Below are 22,919 nucleotides of genomic sequence, written 5' to 3' on the forward strand. Positions count from 1 at the left end.
CAACAGTGCATTGAATAAATACATAACCTAAAGAGGCCCATATATTTTTTTAAAAATTAAGTCTGCAGTTAAAAACCTTCCCATAAAGAAAATTTATGCCACCAAGGCCTATGTGGCTTCTCTGGTGAACTGTACCAAACATTTAAGAAAGAAATAATACCAACTATATATAACTCTCTCACAAAATTCAAGAGGAAGGAACTTCCCAATTCATTCTCTCAGGCCAGTATCATCCTGATACTGAAACTAGAAAGAGGCATGAAAAGAAAAGAAAAGAAACCAGTATCCCTACTGACACACGAAAAGTCTTAACAAATTTTTAGCAAATTCAATCCAACAATATAGTAAAAGGATAATCCATCATGAACAAGTAGAATTTATCTCATAAATGTAAGATTGGTTTGACATGTGATTCATCATGTAAACAAACTAAAAAAAGTTTTAAAATCACATGATCATATCAGTAGATACAGAAAAAGCATTTTCTTGGAAAAATTCCAACAATCATTCCTTCTAAACTTTCTCAGAAAACTAGGAATAAAAAGGATGTTCCTCACCCAGGCAAAAACATCTAACATGATACTTACTGGTAAAAGATTGAATGGTCTTCCCTTGAGATCACCCAAAATGCTTTCCCTTGAGATCACGAACAAGGCAAAGATTCTCATTCTCACTACTTCTATTCAGTATTGTAAGTTCTAGTCAGTGAAATATAAGGCAGGAAAAAGAAATAAAAGGCATCCAGATTGGAAAGGAAAAAGTAAAACTGTCTTTATTCACAGACACGGTCATCTACATAAATACTTCTTTAGAATCTACAAAATAAGCTACTAGAACTAACGAGTGCATTTAGCAAGGTTGCAGCATACAAAATAATGTACAAAACATAACTGTATTCCTATATAATATCAATGAACCACTAAAAATTTAAATTTAAAATTTCTATTTACAACATTAAAAAAATATGAAATGCTTAGGGATATATCTGATAAAATGTTTAAGACTTACACACTGAAAATTACAATTTATATCTAAAGAAAATTAAAGAAGAACTAAATAGAAATATACACTAGGTTCATGGATTAGTAGACTCAATAATATTAAAATGTCAATTTTCTTCAGCTTGTCTACAGGTGTTTTTTTCTAACACAGTCCCATCCAAAATTCCGCCAGGCTATTTTGTAGAAATTGATAAACTGAAGCTAAAATTCACATAGACATGCAAGAGATCTGGAAGAGCGAAGAATCTGAAAACAAAATTCATAGACTTGCACTTCAAGAATGGTTATAAAGCTATAGTAATCAAGACACTTTGGTATTGGCAACAAGGCAGACAAATAATTCAATGGAACAGGATAAAGTTCAAAAAGAAGACGGGTGCGGTGGCTCATGCCTGTAATCTCAGCACTTTGGGAGGCCTAGGCAGGCGGATCATGAGATCAAGCGATCGAGACCATCCTGGCGAAGACAGTGAAACCCCATCTCTACTAAAAATACCAAAATTAGCTGGGTGTGGTGGGCACACACCTGTAGTCCCACCTACCTGGGAGGCTGAGGCAGGAGAATCGATTGAACCCAGGAGACGGAGGTTGCAGTGAGCCAAGATGGCGCCACTGCACTCCAGCCTGGCCACAGGGAAAGACCCCATCTCAAAAAAAAAAAAAAGAAAATTTCAAAAATAAACCAATAAATACATAATCTATTGATTTGATATAAAAGGACAAAGGCATTTCAGAGAGGTTTTTTTTTTTTCAAAAAATGAGGCTGAAACAATTAGATATCCATACCAAGTGAACTTTGATATGTATCTCACATCATACATAAAAATTTACTCAAAATGTCTTCCTTAGGGAATGCTTACGGACTGTTGATGGGACTGTAGATTAGTTCAGTCCCTGTGGAAAGCAGTCTGGAGATTTCTCAAAGAACTAAAAATAGAACTACCACTCAACCCGGCAATCTCATTACTGGGTAAATGCCCAAAGGAAAACAAACTCTTCTACCAAAAAGATTCATGCACTTATATGTTTATCCCAGTGCTATTCACAATAGCAAAGACATGGAATCAACTAGGTGCCCATCAACAATTGACTAGATAAAGAAAATGTGGTACATACATGTCATGGAATACTATGCAGCCACAAAAAAGATGAAATCATGTCCTTTGCAGCAATATGGATGTAGCCGGAGGCCATTATCCTAAGTGAATTAATGGAGAAACAGAAAATCAAGTATCACTTGTTCTCACTGAGTACACACAGACATAAAGATGGAAACAACAGACACGGGGAGTCTAAAAGAGAAGAGAGAGGGAGCGGGACAAGGGTTGAATAACTATTGAGTACTCTGTTTACTTTTTGGGTAATGGATCCAACAGAAGCCCAGATTTCAGCATCACACAATATATTAATATATCCATGTAACAAACATGAACATGGACCTCTTGAATCTAAAATTTTATTTTAAAATAGACTTCGTCAAAACATGCCTTACTTTGGCATTGACCTTCTGTACAGAAAAAAAAGTGAACATGACAGACCTGAGACTGCTATCCTTAGAAAACCCTGCTTATAGGGTTGGCCCCTGGCTGGCATCTGGGAACTTGATCCTCAGAGTGGTACCAGTCAACATTAATTGATATGAGTAGTTTCTTGTACCTAGACTGTTTGTATAAATACTATGGTTTATGCTGAACTCCTATATTTCTTTTGGAAATCTGCAATTTTTTTGCAAGCTAGGAAGAGGGTGCTTACATGGCAAGCCCTCAATGAAAACCTTGGGCTCTGAGTCTCTAATGGACTTTCCTAGGCATGAAGATGGTATACATGTTACTGCATTTTCATTGCTGAGGGAGGTGTGCTCTGTGTGACCCCTCATGACAGGGAGAAAGCACAAGGAAACTTAATTGTATTAGGATTATTTCTGGGAAAAAGGATTCCTTTGGAATATAAATTGTAAAAAAGCATACTTTACTTCAAAGTTCACTGAAAAATAAACATAAGGGAATAACTGGAAAATGTTTAAAATGAACATTAATGCAAGAAACCCTTTTCTACTAGGTAACAAAAGCCTCACTAATAAAAGCAGAGTAATAGCGGTTCCAGAAAACATATACAGATGAATAGAAAGAAAAAAAACTTAACTACAGAAACTGACTATATTAGTCTACACTGCTATAAAGAACTGCCCGAGACTGGGTAATTTATAAAGATCGGAAGTTTAATTGACTCACAGTTCCATATGGCTGGGGAGGCCTCAAGAAACTTACAATCATTGCAGAAGGGGAAGCAGGCACATCTTACACGGCAGCAGGTGGGAGAGAAGAGGAACTGCTGAACTCTTAAAAACCATCAGCTCTTGTGAGAACTCACTAACACGAGAACAGCATGGGGGAACCTGCCGCCATGATCCAATCACCTCCCACCTGGTGCCTCCCTTGACATGTGGGAATAATGGGGATTACAATTCAAGATGAGATTCAGGTGGGGACACAGAGCCAAACCATATCACTGACCCAAGCGTGTATAACAACTTAGTACATGAAAACAGTAGTACTGCAAGTTGTCAGGGAAAGAATGAATTATCCAATAATTGGTATTGTATAAGTGGCTGATCAGTTAGAGATTAACGTAAAGCTGGATCCTTCCCTCACACCTCTGACTGAAATAAACTACAAGTGGATGTAAACACATGTTTACAGAAGCCCATATTTTACAGTAATTAGAGATTCACTGATGTGAACAACCAATTCTTTGAGAAAATAATCACCAAATCTGTCATTTCATCAGATTAATCACTCTCATTTTGTAGATATATTTCTTAAAGGTTTGTTTGTGTTTACCTAACTTCTGGTGTTGAAATATAGAAAAGATGAGTCATACTTCAGTTGATGTATGAAAACTGTCCTCTGTAGATATTTTTCCTCCTCATGAAAATGATGACAGGCCAGAATAAATAATCAGAAAATTAAATTTATTGATCAAAAGATCCCAACCATACATATTTTTACATATATAATTCATTTAGGTAAAATAAGTACATAAGCCAAAATCACTTAGTATATATCCCATTTGTCTGCCTAAGTCTTAGGATGAAATAGGTTGATAAAACAAGAAAATTTCCCTCTCTTTCTTCCAATGGAAAAGACCTTAGGAGAGAGAAATCTAAACTAAATTGACAATGGGACATTTTTTATAATACCTGGACCCTTACTAAAGAGACTATAGTGGATGGTATGTATGACACCCATTCTGTCAGGATCATCTCAGCAATCCATCTCTACTCCTCTTCTCTCAAGAATAAAAAAAGATTTTCTTTTTTACACACACCCTGGACATCTCAACTACAATGTCTATTCTGAGTAAAAGAATGCCTAGACCACTTCCCTTGAATCAAGCGCTGGGCAGATAAACAACATTCTTGTCTTTCTGTTCTGGTAGCAATAAATGAACTTCTGTTCCGTTTCAATGTGATTTATTAAAGAGTCCATAACTCAATTGAATAATGCAGACGGGTTAGGAAAAACTGAAATAGGCTTTACATTTCTGAGGTTGGTACACAGACATCATTCTGTAAACACCTTAGTTTTACACTCATAAAACTCCAACTCATACAGCCATTACAGAAAGAAATAAGGGAAGAAGAAAATGATACTTTTAGATGGGTATTTCAGAGAAAGGTAGAACTTAGTGAGGTACAGGATGGGTTCTCATAGCCTTCATCACCCATTTGCTCTCCATTTTTATTTGGATTACTCTAGATTCTTATACTCCTATGACCTCCATAATAAAATGTTTCCCCTCATGAATGAATAAAATCATTCCCCTTCAAAGACTGGGGGTCTGCTTTACTCTTAGCGTATATGTTAATTTATGGCAGCCTGAATTTGGAACATAAAACTAAAAATAACAAGCATGAGTCAATGCAGTAGGCTCCCTCCCTCTGGGTGCACACAAACCTCTCATTAAGAAGTTCAAAGAAGCCGAGAATGAATCAAAGAAAATACAGCTCCAAGATCTCCACCTTCTATTAAATTGTAAATGAAACTGTCATTTTAATTATAGTAGCTAAAGCCCTATTCTCTGCTACTACTGAGGCTCTATAAATTCACAACCTAATTGAAATTTCTTGCACCAGGTTAAAAAAAAAAAAAGCTTAAAATGTACAACAGGGCAGTTACAAAAATCTATTGGCCTCTTCAATTCAAGAATATCTCTTAATAGTAGTGTCTAGAAGTCACTGAGCTATATCAAAAGGAAACATATCTACCCTAAGAACCAGAAAAAATGAAAATGGCATAAATAAAAGAATTATATTATGACTAGATATTTTTAAAATAATGAAAACTGAATTATACACTGAGAAAAAGAGTACTTGATTCATTACATACTGTTTAGTCACAAGAAAGAAAGAAAAGACAATTACAATTTTTACATAATTTTTAGAATTTTTCATTTGCATGTTGATCTAACAATAGGAGAAAAAGTATTTTACTGGATCTGCATAGAAATTGAAGATGGAGGTCTGCTTATATGCCAACACCCAAAGATTTGTGGTCAGAATTTTTCATACTAGGAGCCACTTCCTTGTTCAGAGATCAGCAAACTGTTTCCTACAGACATATGCCATTATTAAATGAATTATTGAAACATTTTAGAAGGCTAACATTAGTGACTCAGTAGGTAGGTCTCATAAATTCAAAGCTCTGAGTGTCAAACCACTGAAAGAATAAACAATGAAACAATTGGGTCATGCCTTTCAGAATTCATACAAAAAAATTCACTCACCTCCAATAAGAGTCTACAAGTTCCAAGACTGTCCCTACCTTCTTCAGCAAGATAACAATAATATGTACATACCAATTTACTGACTACAAAGGGTTTCATACACTTTACTTTACTTGATCCTCACAGAAGCCTTGTGAGATTAGTATAGATAGCCTTAATAATGTTACCATTTTACAGAGGGGGAAACTGAGACTCAAAGAATTTAATGACTTTAGTTACCTAGCCTGGATGAAGCAAATTGGGAAATTTAATCCATATCTCTTTATTTCATAATCATGTTCTCTTTCTACTAAATACTAGCTCTAATAAATACACAAAAAAAGAAAAGTTACTTTATTGTTCTACTACTCTGGCCAATTAGAACTATAAAAGGCTTGAAAGTCAAGTTTGGTCACTAAGCAAGAAATCTGTACCTATCCCAGCCCCTAAAAAGTCAGAATATAGTTCTACACCTTCACGAATTCTACATGAAAAATTGTCACCTACAGTTCAGACACTTTTCTACTATGTTCCCAAAAGAAATAACTAAAACACCACCAAAAGAGGGAAGAGCCCACGATGCACTTCAGGGGAAAGAGAAAGAAATAATAAATCTGTCTACCCAGCAAAAAGGGAGAATCCAAGGCTGTAGACAGTAAAATATAAACACCTAACTGGATTTCCATTTGTCCACAAAGCGATATCAGCCAACTCAAAGGAAAAGAATAGCACATGCAAAAACATTCCCTTGATTGCCAGAGGTTTGGAAAAGCAGCATCAAGTTCAGCCTCTCCCCTAGCTCTAGTAACTGTAATCTACCTATTGTCTTCAAATTTTCATCTCTCACACCTTATACTCTCTTATAAGTGTATCATTCTAAAACAGTTGTGTATTAGGACAAGAAACTATCAGAATTGAACAGATATAGGATATCTATTGTAGCCCCATAATTTGTAAACCTACCACTACCATGCACATCCTATGTCAACAATCATACAAGGCTTTGCCCTCAGATGAGTTACAACTACTCACCTTAAGATGTTAATTGATGAGGTTTAAGTTATTATTTCAGATCATATTTGAAAGAAATTGTAAAGGCCACCTAGACTAGTGATGAGCAGCATTCAAAAAACCACATGTGGCCAACCTAGCTTCAAGACAGTCTTTGATTCAAATGGGAGAAAAGACTGGAAAGTTGTTTTTTGCTACTATTTCTCAAGTATGCTCAGATATTTATATTTTAGTGGTTTAAATAAGTGACTTCCTTCTAGTCAAGGAAAAACATTGAAGGTAATAAATTTAAATATTCTATACATCTTCCCAATTGATTCAGTAAAGTAATTTTTATTTTCAATGTTTAAAAAAAGGCATATATTTATTTTTCCTAAATTGAAAAAACAAAGTTAACCACTGATCATCTCCTATTCTCTAATCACTACAGAGACTTTTTTCTACAATTTCCAAAAACAGATTGTCATTCATACTGGGATATTACATGTTGATTTGTGAATATCCAATAAAGTAATGCCATAAAGATAGATTTAGTATATAAAAATACTAACAGGCCAGGACAATAGAGAGTCCTGTGCCATAAAACTACAAACTACCCTCCAGGTTAATATGACTTGAACATATTAACATACATTAGTATATACATTCACCTGTCTCAGGCATATCATTATTTTAATTTAGGTTCATAAAGACATAAAAAATCTAAAGTAGTAAATATCAAAGGAATAGAATTTCAGGTAATGGAAACTTTTGCATAAAAAGAGGAGCTGGTAAGAATAAAACACGCTACGTAAGCAGATGCTTTTTTTTATTGAGATAAAACACATATGCCACAAAATTCACCAAAGTGCATAATTCAGTGTTCTGTAATATATTCATAGAGTTGTGCAATCACTATCTAATTTCAGAATATTTTCATCACTCCCCAGAAAAACCCATACCTATTAGTAGTAGCTCCCTATTCTCCCCTCCCCTAGCCCTGGCAACTACTAATCTGTATTCTGTCTCTATAGATTTGTCTATTCTGGATATTTCATATGAATGAAAGCCTATACATATGATATGTGGCTTTCTGTGTCTGGTTTCTTTCACTGTTTGCAAGGTTCATCAATGTTGTAGCTTGTATCAATAATTCATTTCTTCTGGTGGATGAATAATATTCCATTGTGCCAATATGCCACATTTATTTAATTCATTCATCAGTTGATAGATATTTAGGTTGCTTCCCTTTCTTTTTGGCTATTAAGAATACAGTTGCTAGGCCAGGTGTGGTGGCTCATGCCTGTAATCTCAGCACTTTGGGAGGCCAAGGCAGGAAGATCAAGAGATCAAGCGATCGAGACCAGCCTGGCCAATGTGGTGAAACCCCGTCTCTACTAAAAATACAAAAAATTAGCTGGGTGTGGTGGCACACACCTGTAGTATCAGCTACTCAGAAGATTGAGGCATGAGAATCGCTTCAACCCAGGAGGCGGAGGTTGCAGTGAGCTGAGATCATGCCACTGCACTCCTGCCTGGGCGACAGAGTGAGACTCTGTCTCAAAAAAAAAAAATTAAAAAAAAGAATAACCTTGCTATGAATATTCATCTACAAATTTTTGTATAAACATATGTTTTCAATTTTCTTGGGTATAGGCCTGGGTTATATCGTAACTCTATGTCTTTTTTTTTTTTTTTTTTTTTTTTAGGAACTTTGTAATTGTTTTCTAACGTTGCTGTACCATTTTACATTCCCAGCAATAGATGGGAGTTTCAATTCCTCCACATCCTTGCCAACACTTGTGATTGTCCATTTTTAAGATCATGCTTAGTCAAGCAGTTGGAAGAGGAATATACAGTATCCTTTTAGTTCTATTTTGTTTATTTTCCCGAAGAAGCTGCCAAAGAAATAAAAAGTATAACTAGAAAAGATTTTAAAACTGTTATTATTTGCAGATGATATGTTTACTGAGAAAACCCAAAATATCTATGGAAATAGTTAAATAGTTTAGCAATATGGCCACATATAACACTAATTTAGAGAAGTTTATTGCATTTTTATTAACAAATTTCATTTACTATAGCAACAAATAATATATCTAGACATAAATCTAAAAAAATGCAAGATCATTATAGATGAATTTTCAAAACCTTACTGAAAAGTATTAAACAAATGTAAAGATACACCATGTTCAAGAATAAGATATCTCAGTATTTTAAAGATATCATCTCCACATAGATCTAGAGATTCAATGTAATCCCTATTAAAATTCCAAAAAGGCTTTTTAAAGAACTTGACAAGCTGATTCTAAACTTTATATGGAAAATCAAAGGCCCAGAAATAGTTATTACATTACTGAAGAAGAAAAGTAAGAAGAATTTGTACTACTAGATAACAAGAATCACAACACTTTAATAATTAAGATAGTGACGTACTGTTAGGGAATAGGTAAACTGATTAACAGAACAGAAACAGACCAACTTGATAAAAACTCGACAGAGGTAGCAGAGGTGGCACTGCAGATCAGTGGGAAATGTTTGGAATACTTAGTAAATTATGCTGGAACTACTACTTAACCAATAAAAACTGAAATTAGGTTCTTAACCATATAAAAATCAATTTCAGATGGATTAATAACAAATATAAAAAGCAAGACTAAACCTCTTAAAGTAATAGAATTGCTATCATCTTAGGGGTAAGGAAGGATTTCCCCACAACATCTCAAAAAGCACTAGAAAGACAGAGAGAAAGAAGGAAGGAGGGGGAGAAAGAGAAAAGAATGAAAAGAAAAAATATTAAGAAGTTAGACTAAATTAACATTAAAATTTTTGTTCATGAACATACCATCAACACTTTCGAGTATTTGAAAAAAATGGAATCTGCCTAATTCCATGCCTCCCAGTTTTACCTCCCCTAAACTGTACAAAACAAGAAAGAAAAAGTAAATCTACAGGCTGGGCGGGGTGGCTCACGCCTGTAATCCCAGCACATTAGGAGGCTGAAGTGGATGAACCACCTGAGGTAAGGAGTTCAAGACAAGCCTGGCCAACATGGTGAAACCCAGTCTCTACTACAAATACAAAAATTAGCTGGGCATGGTGGTGCATGCCTGTAATCCCAGTTGCTTGGGAGACTGAGGCAGGAGAATCGCCTGAACCCAGGAGGTGGAGATTGCAGTAAGCTGAGATCGCGCCATTGCACTCCAGCTTGGGTGACAAGAGCAAGACTCTGTCTCACATATAAAAACTATATCCTCAGAATCATCTGAATACAAAGAATGCTAATATCTCAAAATAAACGTGAGTAAAAACAGAAAACTTACCAAATCATAAGGTGCAATCTCTCATGATCCCACCCCACCAAACAAAACAGAAAGGTTTTGGTGTAGACAAAGGAAGAGAAAAACTACCAGGAAGACAGAAGAAAGAAGACAGCAATGGGGGGCTAAAGTTAGAAAGGAAAGTCCATGTTAAATCTGAAAATACTAACAGCAGCAATAACAAAACTGAGTAGATGACAGCACAGCCTACAGGCAAGGAACTCTAAAAGTACATGTGAGTTACTTTCAGCATAACTTAGCATAAGTTACTTTCGAGCATAACTTAACGGGGTAGTTGGGCAGTCTTTGTACATAGCTTCTGCAGGAGGAAAAAAGGCAGAAGGGAAAAGGCCCTTCAGCAACTGGGTGGTGAAGGGAAAATGAAAAAAAAGGGGGTAGGGTCCTAAGAGACAAAAGACAATCACAAAATCAGAGGATTCACAATCCCTTCCCTTCCAAAACAAAATACAACAAAACAAAACAACCCTATTACATATTTCCATATCAATCTCCCCTTCTACTTAGCCTTAAATTTTCTCACTGAAGTCACACCTTTAAGTTATATACCTACCTCTAGAAGAAATTTATCCACATGGTCACCATTAGCATATATAGAGCATGTAAGACTATGGCAAGGTGAGCACTTTATATTAGGGTAGATTAATTGATAAAGGGCAGAATATAGGTTGCTGTACTTCTTGGGCTCACTGACTCACTAACATTTCCCAGCCTGTTTTGAAGTTACTACAGATGTAGCCCTGTGACTGAATTATTGACATGGGAATCTTAAAGAATGTACTTTGCTTCCAGGCCTATCCCACAAAAATCTCGTACACACGACCTTCCTTTCCCCTTTTTTCCCCCACACACTCCCTGCTTAATGAAGATGAATACACTAACCTCCAAAGCCATGTGCCAGAGCCACAAGCTAGGATCCTGGATCCCTGAATCACTGCTGAAGGAGTGCTCTGTGGCAACTAGAAATATCCGATATAAACTTCACGAGAGAGAAATAAACCTCTATCCTGTTTGAGTCATTATTTGTTTGGGGTTTGTTTGGCGCAGCAGCTAACAGTACCTTGAGTAATACAATATGTTGACTATTTCCTAGGGAAGCAGAAAAATCTTCTATAGGGATATACGACATAGAAGATGTATACTTCAACACAGGGGGAAGAGTGGTAGCAGAAGAAAAATAAGAATGACAGAGAAATCAGAGTGGATTCTGAACCATGGTTAATGAGGAGTTGAGACAGGTGCTTACAATTTGAAAGAAGGGATACTTTTAAGATGAAAACTATATAAAAGGGAAATATAATTATGATATAATATGGCTTTACTGCAAACAAGATTGATCATAAAAAAGTAAGTTCTGAAAACTGACTTAATCAAAATTGAAATACAACTTAGGGAAATGAGATTTGAAGAAATGCATGAGAGGGTAAGTTGGTTTCTATTTTCACAGGTCCAAAGATAGAAAGGAATTTTGAACCACAATGGATCACACCCAGAGTCTCACCCATACATTATGTAAGTGATTTAGATAATGAGACTTTTGAACTGATGATACTCAGATGACATTTCGGGCTCCGAGTTGATACTATAATGTCTTTGTAGATCAGGGTAAGATACTTTTATTTGAAGTATAATAAGAATCCACAGAAAAATTTCAATAAGCAAAGTGGTTGGCCTGATTTACATTTTTGAAAATCACTAATACTTACTGAAAGGAGATAAAAATGCAAGTAGGGAAACCAGTTAGAAAACTATGACAGTGATCTAGGCAAAAAAAGACAGAGAACTACACTACAATGACAGCAGCAGGATGAAAAAAAAAAGAGGATAAATTAAAAAATACACTTTGCAGGTAGAACTGATTGAACTTACTAATAAATTAAATGTGGACAATAATAATGAGGGAAATATAGGATGATTCCTAAGTTAGGAGTTGAGTAACTGGGTAGATGGTGCTATTTATTAGCTGAGATGGAGAAAACTGAGGAAGGTATAGGCTCAGGTAAGAAAATCAAGACTTGCATTTTAAACGTGTCAAGTTGTTGTTATAACAGATATCCAGATAGAAATATTAAGTAACTCATTTGATAAAAGATGAGGGAGCTCAGCCAGCCAAGAGCTGGATTTACAAATTTATGTGCTATTTAAAGCAATAGAACTAGATAAAATCAAACAGAGTAAAAGATAGAAAAATGAAGTAAGCCCAGGACCAAACCCCTGGTATATGATATAATCAGAGGTCTGACGGGGAGAGAGGCTAGCAAAAGAGACAGAAACAGCCAAAGAGGTAAAAAGAAGTTGTGATGTCTGGCCGAGTGCGGTGGCTCACACCTGTAATCCCAGAATTTGGGGAGGCCGAGGTGGGCAGATCATTTGAGGTCACAAGTTCAAGGCCAGCCTGGCCAACATGGTGAAACCCCATCTCTACTAAAAATAGAAAAATTAGCCGGGCATGGTGGTGTACACCTGTAATCCCAGCTACTTGGGAGGCTGAGGCATGAGAATAGCTTGAACCCAGGAGGCAGAGGGTGCAGTGGGCCAAGATCATACCACTGCATTCCAGCCTGGGAGACAGAGTGAAAATCTGTCTTTAAAAAAAAAAAGGAAAAGAAAAAGAAAAAAGGAGGTTGTGATGTCAGAGATGTCATTTCATTTGAATAATCACTGATACTAATTATAATTACTCTTCACAACTTTCATATGATCTACCCTATGGAAGTCTAGCATAAAACGCAAAAAGCTTTAGCCCAGAGCATTAATTCTAAAAATATTCAAATACTTATGAAAAATTTACTGTACTGAATGTTCAGAGGATAAACAAAGATTCAGATATTTTTCCATGTCATGGCTATGGTGTGAATAAATTTTTTTAATGCAGAATTAAATTTCTATAGATAATGGAAGACAGAGAAAAAGCTAGACTAATATAGAGAAATCTGGGCAAAGCATACTTTGAGAACTACCTGAATAGGAATAGAGACAGCAATAAAGAACAACAACCAAAAAAGCCATGATAAAAAAAAGATATATTCACACTATCCTCTATCCTTATCTAATTTTCTCCATTGTAGCTTTCTGTTCCCTTTGTAGCCACAAAAGACCCTCTAAACCTTTTCATTTTCTTACTTTTAGCTGTCTCTATTCTTGTCTTGATTCTTTTTTCACCTGACTACACCTTTAATAGCTTTTGATTCCAACTGATCTTTACTGTCTTTTGCTATCCCATCAAATTAAAAGTTTTAAAAAGTTTTAGTGGGACTGGATAATAACTATAAAATTATTTTAAACATTTTTAGGAATTCTGGATTTATATAAATAGCAGAAGACTACAAATGTTTATGTGGAGAAATAAAACAATGCATAAATTTGTCTATCCCCTACCTCCACTTTAGTAAGAAGCACAAATCAACAATGGTTATAGCATGAGAATCACAATCCTAAATTTGAGATTTCACGAAACTGACTTCAATTTCCTCCTTTGTGGTACCAGAGGAAAGGTATATGGAAAAACTGTATTTTAATAAAGAAAGAAGATTTTTAAATGAACAGCAATTGCATGCAATGACTCACAGATAAACTAGTACGACCATGTCAATAATAGTGACATAAATTCACCTAAAAAGGATTAAAATGTTTTTAAAGTCTAAAGAACTTGAGGCCTTTCAGAGCTGTTAAAGACTTACTGAAAATATGCTGACATTTTCCTGCCATGCCTCTAATACCCAGGTATGAGTGTCAAATAATGACACTGCTCCAAACTTCCTTAAAGTGAAATATTAGGGATGGGAGGAGTGCTGTTAGTTGGCTAGACTCAGGAGGGCCAAGTGAGTTTGAAGAGAGATGCAAGAAAAGAAAGTGCCCCAAGTTTAAAAAGAGCCAAGAGTAGTAAATTTATGAGGATTTCTTCCCCTGACCTCCCCAGGAATATCTTTTCTTCATACCATTTCACAGATTTGTGATTACTTATAAGAAGTTGTGAGGACTCCCAAGGTTCTCCTGATTCTTCCACATCTAGAGAATACCTGATTCCTTGCCTCCCACCTAGTAACTGAATTACCTTTCCTGGGGCCACTTTGTTGAACCACCCAGTTGTCAGGTGGCTCCTTCTAAGGAAGCATAGACAGTTGTTGGTGTCAAAGGATGTTGTGGTCTTTGGATATGTTCCCGATTTGAATTTCAACCAACTCCTCACATCTCTCTGATGGGGTACAGTAATAGAACAGAAGTCAATGGGAGATCAGCATGCACTCAGATTCCAGATTCTGAAAGGGAACAAAAATCAAACCCTCCATTCTTTGCCTCTTCACCATGTCTAATAACCAATATGCTAGAAACCAGGCAGGCTCTATCAGCCCATCAAAACTAAATATAAAGCAACAACTCTCAATAATCACATAATAAGTAATATGCACTTTATGAATGCTTAAGTCTATAAGACAAATGTTAATATTTACTAAAATTTACACTTTATAAATTCAAATTATACGCCATCCTACTAAAATCTATTATACACTTTGAAAGTATTCAGTTAGTATTTAAACAGCCATGCAGAGCAGTGACTTACCTTTTCTAATACAGATAAGTTCATGTACTCCACAGGTTCTCTCTCCACCTGTTAAAAAAAGTTTATGGGAAGTTAAGAACAAAGAAAGTAGCGTGAATTTGACTGTTACAAAGAATCATTTTAAATTAGCACCTAAAAGTGACCTCAGAAAAAGTTTCCCTAACTCTTCTCTTTATACTTAACTAAATGAATATGATAGCCTGATAACAGAATTTTCTGGAACAACCCAGAAATTAGGTCTTAGGAAGTCTCGGAATGAAGACACTTCATTCAAGTATGTGATTCTGAATGGCAACCTTCCCAACCGCAGAAATCACACCACCATTTCCCAAGCATCTCTTCACATCGTCTAGAAGGAAAGACTCTAAGAGAGGACCCACTTTTGTATCTGAGCCTTAACATACACAAGTAAGTTACTGAAAGGTCAATCCCCTAAAGTTACTATTTATAGTTTATCATATATGCTCATATTATATATTCTCCAACAACCCACTATTATAAATTTATAAAACAAATTTAACAGTATGATGATAAAAACAAATTTAACTTTAAAAATTACTTTGATTATTCTTTTTTGGAAAGAGTCTTTTGTAATGCTTCTTTTTTAAAAAATCTCTACTTATTGGGCCAAAAACCAAAAATACAGAAAAGTGCACAAATGTATAAAACTTTCATGTAATTATCACAAAGTAAGCACCTGAGTTGCTACAAACCAAGTCAAGAACCAGAACTTTGCTGGCATTCCAGGAGCCCCTTTAACTCATCTTCCTAGGCACTACTTTGTGCCCCAGAAGCACCTAATCTTCTCAGTGCTATCACCACAGCTTGGTTTTGTCTGCTTAGAAAATTTAAACAAGTGGAATTGTTAAGTGGGCATTTTTGAGTCCTACTTCTTTCAATATTAGGTTTGTAAGATCAAACTATTTTATTGCTTGTAGTTGTGGCTCATTCCTTTTCATTTCTGTATATAATTCTATTGTGTATAAATATACATATATACACATATATTCATGCATACATACGTATAAATTTCAATTCTACCATTCATAAACATTTGAATTGATTTTGGTTTGCTGTGACTCATTTTGCTATGAACCTTTTTATATAATACATGTCTCTTTGTTTCCCACACGCATGCTGTGCGTGCGTGTCTTCTAAATGTATTTCGAGGAGAACAGCTGGGTTTACGGGGCAAATGTATGTTTAACTTTAGAAGATAATGGCAAATGGTGGAAATAGATAAAGAAAATGTGGTAAATATATGCGGTGGAATACTATGCAGTCTAAAAGAACAAGGAAATTCTGTCATGTGCAACAATATGGATGAACCCGGAGGACATTATGCCAAGTGAAAGAAAGCAGACACGGAAGGACAAATACTGCATGATCTCACTTGTATGTAGAATCTACAAAAGTCAAATTCACAGATGTAGAGTAGAATGGTAGTTACCAGAGGTGGGAGAGAGAAAGGAATGGAGAGGGGCAGGACAGGAAATGGGGAGATACTGCAAAGGGTACAAAGTTTCAGATAGACGAGGAGTTCTAGAGATCTACCGCATAGCATGGTCACTACAGTCATTAATAATGTGTTGTATATGTCAAAATTTCTAAAAGAATAGACCTTAAATGTTCTCACTACAAAAAAGGTGAAGTGACTGATATGTTAATTAGCTTGATTTAATCATTCCACAATGTATACATATATCAAAACATCACACTGTACCCCATAAACACATACTTTGAATATTCTAATTTATTATAAGAGTAATTTTATCTATTAGTTACTACTATATAGATCTATTTCCTTCACTCAGAAGCATGCCACCACTTTAATGTAAGCTGAATAAAACTTTGTAGTGTTCTGTATATGTATGACCTTATAATTATTGTGAATTACTTTTAGTCTTTCCATAATGAAAATATTAAATAATTTAATCATTTCAGTTTAGCACAGAAGCTTTTAAAAACAGCTTGGATATAAGAAACAGAAATATCCTACAGCAATAACATGAGAAGTAAAAACCATGATATCCACTAAAAAAAGTAGGTCGTCTGAGAAGCAAGTTAAAAAAACTAGAAAATAGTATTTCTATCACCAAAGTAGGTTAGATCTTCATTCTGACTTGGTTGTAACAATGGCATTGCTTCTTTAGTATTAAAAATACAGAATAATCACTGATTATCAGGAAGATAGGCTTTGTAAGAAGAAACACCTAACTTAAAGCTATGGGGTTATAAAGGAATTATTCAGCAAAACCCCAGTGCAAAAAATAGAGTGTTAATTGGAATATTACCAGTGAACACAGATTACCTGCTGAAAGGCTAGAATGAAATATACCTACGTACTACAGTTCTTTCCAATTGAGGAGATGCTAGTCCAATGACTGGCTATTTACCGAATTATAACAAAAAGCTATTTTTGAAACATTAGAAGGGTCATGTAATAAAAATAACATAATTATTATGTATTAATATATTGAGGCCTACGATGTTTTCAGAGGTTACTTAGAAATATTCTCCATGCACATTAAGGCTTATTCTCTAGAAGTTACACACATAACTTAGTTTGAGTTACATAGTTAATTCATGTAAAAACACTGTACTTTTTAAGGCCTGTAATTAGAACTAAACTCTCCCATGTATTTAATATAAATTGATTAGGTTTTACCACATACACCTAATCTTAACTGTACCAGCATTATTTTTACAAGGCTTAGTATGTACAGTAACAATAAAAACTACTACATTCTAAGACATTTCTCAAAACTGCAGAATGACAATGAAAGCCAATTCCCACTTTTAAAAGCATTCAATTTATCTATATCAAAGAACCTCATAAATTTTTCAAGTTACTCAAATAATCACTATATTTCATATTTACAGTCAATTAGCTGCCAAATTTGTCAAAGTACCCACAAAAGTCAAATAAGCAAATAAGACTATGCACGACCTTTCTTGATATTTGTCCCCTAAATTCTAACCAACAAATAAGACTTCACTGATGTACATGTGGAACTCAAAAGAAATCACTATTCTTATGAAAATGAACAGTGAACAGAAATACTAAGGATACATAATTTCCAGACAATAAAATAAAATTCAAGAAAACCCTGCTTTTAAAAATACAAAAGAAGAAATACAAAAAAGTCATATAAATTTATTACATTATTGGAAACTGAAATTCAGTGTCCCTTTTTTTTTTTTTTTTTTTGAGATGGAGTCTCACTCTGTCACCAGGCTGGAGTACAGTGGCGCAATCTCAGCTCACTGCAACCTCCGCCTCCCAGGTTCAAGCAATTCTCCTGCCTCAGCCTCCCAAGCAGCTGGGACTACAGGCACGTGCAAATGGTGCCTAATTTTTGTATTTTAAGTAGAGACAGGATTTCACTATGTTGCTCAGGATGGTCTCGATCTCTTGACCTCATGATCCACCTGCCTCGGCCTCCCAAAGTGCTGGGATTACAGGCGTGAGCCACCATGCCCAGCCTAGTGTTCCCTTTATCCCCAATCCTTCCTAAGACTGGGAGGAGTGTAAGGAAAAAATATGAATTCTCTAGGTTAAATGTAAATTTTTTAATGTATATGTCTGTTTGGAAGTCAAAGGCTTAAATACTTTTTCAGTTAGAGATAAGTTGAACTTTGTACAAATTTTATGTTTTATTTCGTCTTGAAAAGTAAATCTGAAAAGTTTCCAAAAGAAATGTTAAATTTGTAAGCAGGAGGCAAGAAAGACACTGTAGACATATCTTGATTTAGATGTGGTGGTAATCCAAAAAGTGGTTTACTGCTTTTAACAGTGTAATGCACAAGAGGGAATGCTTATTTAGTCACTTAGCCAGTATCTTTGGAAAGAGATTAATCTTCCACTAAAAAAATCACCCCCAAAATGAACTCCTGTATAAATACAATTTTCCACACATCAAATTTAATTCAAGAAAATGAGTACTGAGACAACAGAACATAAGACACTAGAACTCAGAAACACATTTGTCTAGTTCATAATTTTATAGATAAATGGAGACCCCAAAAGTTAAAGTTGTTCAAGGTCACTAGTTAATTGCTAGGGGGGAAAAAAAAAAGAACATTATGTTTAATGCATTTTGGAAAGTTAATATTGATTTTTCTTCATTTTTATGAAAAAACTGAAAGTTATGAAATTGTTTTCCAATCCTTTAAGGTAATTTAAATAGAACTGCATAAAAACTATACTTGGAGATAATAGTAGCACTGCTTCTGAAATAATCATCTCAGCAACATGGAAAGGAGAAACAGATAGAAAATGACAAGCTGAGTCAAAGTTACCATCTTTTCCCTCAGGCAAACCCATGTAGGAGCAAAATGTAAACTGGCATAATCCTCTACAATTGGAATAAGGGGTATAAGAGAAAATAGATGTGTGTGGGCACACACGTATGCTGTGATTGTGTGCATGTGTTTGTGTATGAATATACATGTGAGTGTCACTGGAAACTGGAATTTTAAAAAAATAAACAAAAGGATCATTACAACATATGTACTTGCCCACATGTTTACAGAAGGAAAATATGTAGTTATATGACAGCCCCATCGAAATACATCCAGGTACAGGCATATCTCAGAGATATCAATGGGTTTGACTTCCAATCACTGCAATAAAGTGTATATCGCAATAAAACAAGTCACATAAACTTTTTGGTTTCCCAGTGCAAACAAAAGTTATGTTTACACTAGACTGTAGTCTATTAAGTGTGCAATATCATTGTGTCTTAAAAAATGTATGACCTTAATTTAAAAATAATTTATTGCAAAAAAAAAATAGTAATGATTGTCTAAACCTTCAGCAAGTCCTATCTTTTTGCTGGTGAAGGGTTTTGCCTTGATGTTGATGTTTGTGGACCAATCAGGATGATGGCTGATGAAGGTTGGGGTGGTTGTAGCAATTTCTTAAAATTAGACAATGAAGCTTACCACACCGATGGAGTCTTCCTTTCATGGAAGATTTCTCTGTAGCATGCAATGCTGTTTGATAGCATTTTACTCACAATAGAACTTTAAAAACTGGAGTCAATCCTCTCAAACCCTACTGCTTTTTTTTTTTATCAACTATGTGTATATAATATTCTAAACCCTTTGTCATTTCAACAATGTTCATAGCAGCTTCACCAGTAGATTTCATCTCAGGAAACCACTCTGTTCATCCATATAAGCACCTCCTCATCCATTCAAGTTTTATCATGAGATTTCAGGAATTTAGTCACATATTCAGGCTCCACTTCTAATTCTAGTTCTCTTGCTAGTTTCACCTCATCTGTAGTGGCTTCCCCTACTTAAGTCTTGAGCCTCTCAAACTCATCCATGATAGTTGGAATCAACTTCTTCCAAACTCCTATTAATGTTGATATTTTGGCCTCCGCAAACGAATCACAAATGTTCCTAATGGCATTTAGAATGATTAATCCTTTCCAGAAAGTTTTCAATTTACTTTGCCAGGTCCATCAAAGGAATCACTATCTATGGCAGCTATAGCCTTACACAATATATTTCCTAAATAATAAAGCTTGAAAGTCTTAACTAATCCTTGATTCATGAGCTACAGAATAAATATTATATTAGCAGGCATGAAAACAACATTCATCTCCTTGTACGTCTCCATTAGAGCTCCTGGGTGAGCAGATGCCTTGTCAAAGAGCAGTAACATCTTGAAAGGAATCTTTTTTCTGAGCAGTAGGACTCAACAGCAGACTCAAAATATTCAATAAACCATGCTGTAAACAGATGTTCTGTCATCTAAAACCCCAAAAATTTAGGCTTTGTTGTTCTACTTGTAGAGCACACAGAATACATTTAGCATCCTTCTTAAGACCCCAAGGACTTTCAGAATTGTCAATGGGCACTGGCTTCCACTTAAAGTCACCAGATGCATCAGCCCCTAACAAGAGAGTCAGCCTGTCCTTTGAAACTTTGAAGCCAGGCACTGACTTCTCCTCTCTAGCTATGAAACTCTTAGATGGCATCCTCTTCTAATAGAAGGCTGTTTCACCTACAATGAAAATCTGTTGTTTAGTGTAGCCACCTTCATCAATGATCTCAGCTAGATCTTATAGATAACCTGCTACAGCTTCTCCATCAGCACTTGCTGCTTCACTTCATACTTTTATGTTATGGAGATAGCTTCTTTCTAAACCTTATGAACTAACCTCTGCTGGCTTCCAACTTTTCTTCTGCAGCTTCTTCACTTTCTCAGCATTCACAGAATTGAAGAGAGTGAGGGCCTTACTCTGAATTAGGCTTTGGCTTTAGGGAATGTTGTGGCTGGTTTGATCTATCATCCAAACCACTCAAACTTCTCCACATCAGCAATAAGCCTGTTAAGTCTTCCTGTCACTCATGTGTTCACTACAGCAGGTAGCACTGTTAATTTCCTTCAAGAACTTTTTCTTTGCATTCACAACTTCACCTACTGGCACAAAAGGCCTAGCTTTTGGCCAGTCTCAGCTTTTAACATGCCTTTCTCACTGGGATTAATCATTTCTAGCTTTTGATTTAAAGTGAGAGACATGTGACTCGTCCTTTCACTCAACATTTGTAGGGTTATTAATTGTTGTGTCTCAGGGAATAGGGAAGCCTGAGGAAAGGAAGAGAGACTGAGGGAATAACTGGTTGGAGGAACAATCAGAACACACACAACATTTATCAACTAAGTTTGCCATCTTATATTGGCATGGCTCGTAGCGCCCAAAACAATTACAACAGTAGCATCAAAGATCACTGATCACAGATCACCATAACAAATATAATAATAATGAAAAAGTTTAAAATATTACAAGAATTACCAAAACGTGACACAGAGACACAAGGTGAGCACATGCTGTTGAAAAAATTGTGCCAATAGATTCGTTCAACACAGAGTTGCCACAAACTTTCAATTTGTAAAAAATGCAAATTTGTGAATTTACAATAAAATGAAGCGCAATTTTGTATACCTGCACACAAACATGGAATTAAACCCCCAAATTTAGTTCCTTTAAAATGGATCTAAGAGTCCTTTTCAAAATCAACTATTTTGTCTACCATGTTTATTCTGACCATTAGCCCAAATCACCACAATTTACAGGTTCTACTTATTTCTTCTTGGTCAAACACTGAAAGGCTACCTTAGAAATATTTTAAATTCTATCTCATCTAAAGATTCTTCTCCAAAGCACATGCATCAGTCAGAGCCTTTAAATGATCACCTAACTTACAATTATAAACTCTTTTATAGCTAATCCTTATGCAGACACCTATACTGCACATCATAAGCATGAAACTACTCATGTTACCAACCCCCAACCAACTTAATCCACTTAGACCATAGTCACTAACCTCTAGACATCTTTTAGTTTTGTCCCTAATTAGACCATTCAAGGAATAATATCAATTTTGGTCACCAATTTAAAACACAGGGTTACATAAAGATCATTGCTTCTGAATTGAGTCAGACTTCAATTCTAAAGTCAGCATCACCTAAGTAACAAGCACAGGTCTTTGCAAACCTGTGCTTGTTACTTAATCTTTGGAGTAAGCAAAAATAATAGCTAAAGTAATTTATAAAATAGTAATAATAACCTCAGGACAGAAAATAGCTTTCATCTTGTATACTAATTCTGATGGATTGGTAGTAGCTGCTAGAGTAGGGGTGGAGGGTAGTGTTGCCAAGGATTCGCAAACCAAGTCCACAACTGGCAGGAAAAAAGATGTCTTAATAAAACAGATGTCTGCTGCAGACAACAGAGGGAGAAGTGGTGCTATTCATGACTGAGAAAATGAATATATGTTGCCTGGCCCGTGGCAAGCACCCAAAGAAAGGTAATTCCCTTGCATTCTTCACCAAGTAGAATATAAAAATCAAAGAAATTCAGGCTCTGGAGATGTTTTCTTCTTTTCTACAGTTATCATTGAATGTCAGACATTCTCCCATGTAAATATTCCAAAATAAATGTTAACTTTCTCATACTTCTTAACCTGTCCTCTTTTTTGAATTTTTTCTTTAAAAAAGAGGGGGAAAAATCCTTCAGCCTTCCAACCCTCTGGGAGTTATCCTCCCAAATTGGAATTCCTTTACTTTTCGCTGTTGCTATGCAATTACTGTAGAGTTAAAATAGTCTGAAAAAGTCAAGTCCTTTCTATACTTTTACAAACTCATTTTATCTATGATACTCCTATTAAATAGCAGCCTACACTTTGAGACACATACTACCCCTCAAGCATCACATAAAATAAACTAGATCTTATTCACAACAATAT

At 35.4% G+C, this 22,919-nt stretch overlaps 1 protein-coding gene across 5 annotated transcripts in view; it reads right to left on the minus strand.

Moving 5' to 3' along the window:
• Positions 1 to 14,704, minus strand: part of SYT14 (synaptotagmin XIV) — a 202,655-nt gene extending 187,951 nt beyond the window's left edge. For 2 of the 5 annotated variants that reach the window (XM_011975814.1, XM_011975813.1), the window contains exons 1-2: positions 14,655 to 14,698; positions 1,528 to 1,648 (exon numbers count right to left, since the gene is read on the minus strand). In XM_011975814.1, coding sequence (XP_011831204.1) covers positions 1,528 to 1,648; positions 14,655 to 14,678 — 145 coding nt within the window. In that variant the 5' untranslated portion in view covers positions 14,679 to 14,698. Of the gene's footprint in view, positions 1 to 1,527; positions 1,649 to 14,147; positions 14,353 to 14,654 lie in introns of all 5 variants that reach the window. The other 3 variants (XM_011975816.1, XM_011975815.1, XM_011975817.1) reach the window with 2 other exon arrangements.
• Between the last annotated feature and the right edge of the window lie 8,215 nt (positions 14,705 to 22,919).

Source organism: Mandrillus leucophaeus, unplaced genomic scaffold, assembly GCF_000951045.1.
Source record: "Mandrillus leucophaeus isolate KB7577 unplaced genomic scaffold, Mleu.le_1.0 Scaffold159, whole genome shotgun sequence".
In the NCBI taxonomy this organism is placed as follows: domain Eukaryota; kingdom Metazoa; phylum Chordata; class Mammalia; order Primates; family Cercopithecidae; genus Mandrillus; species Mandrillus leucophaeus.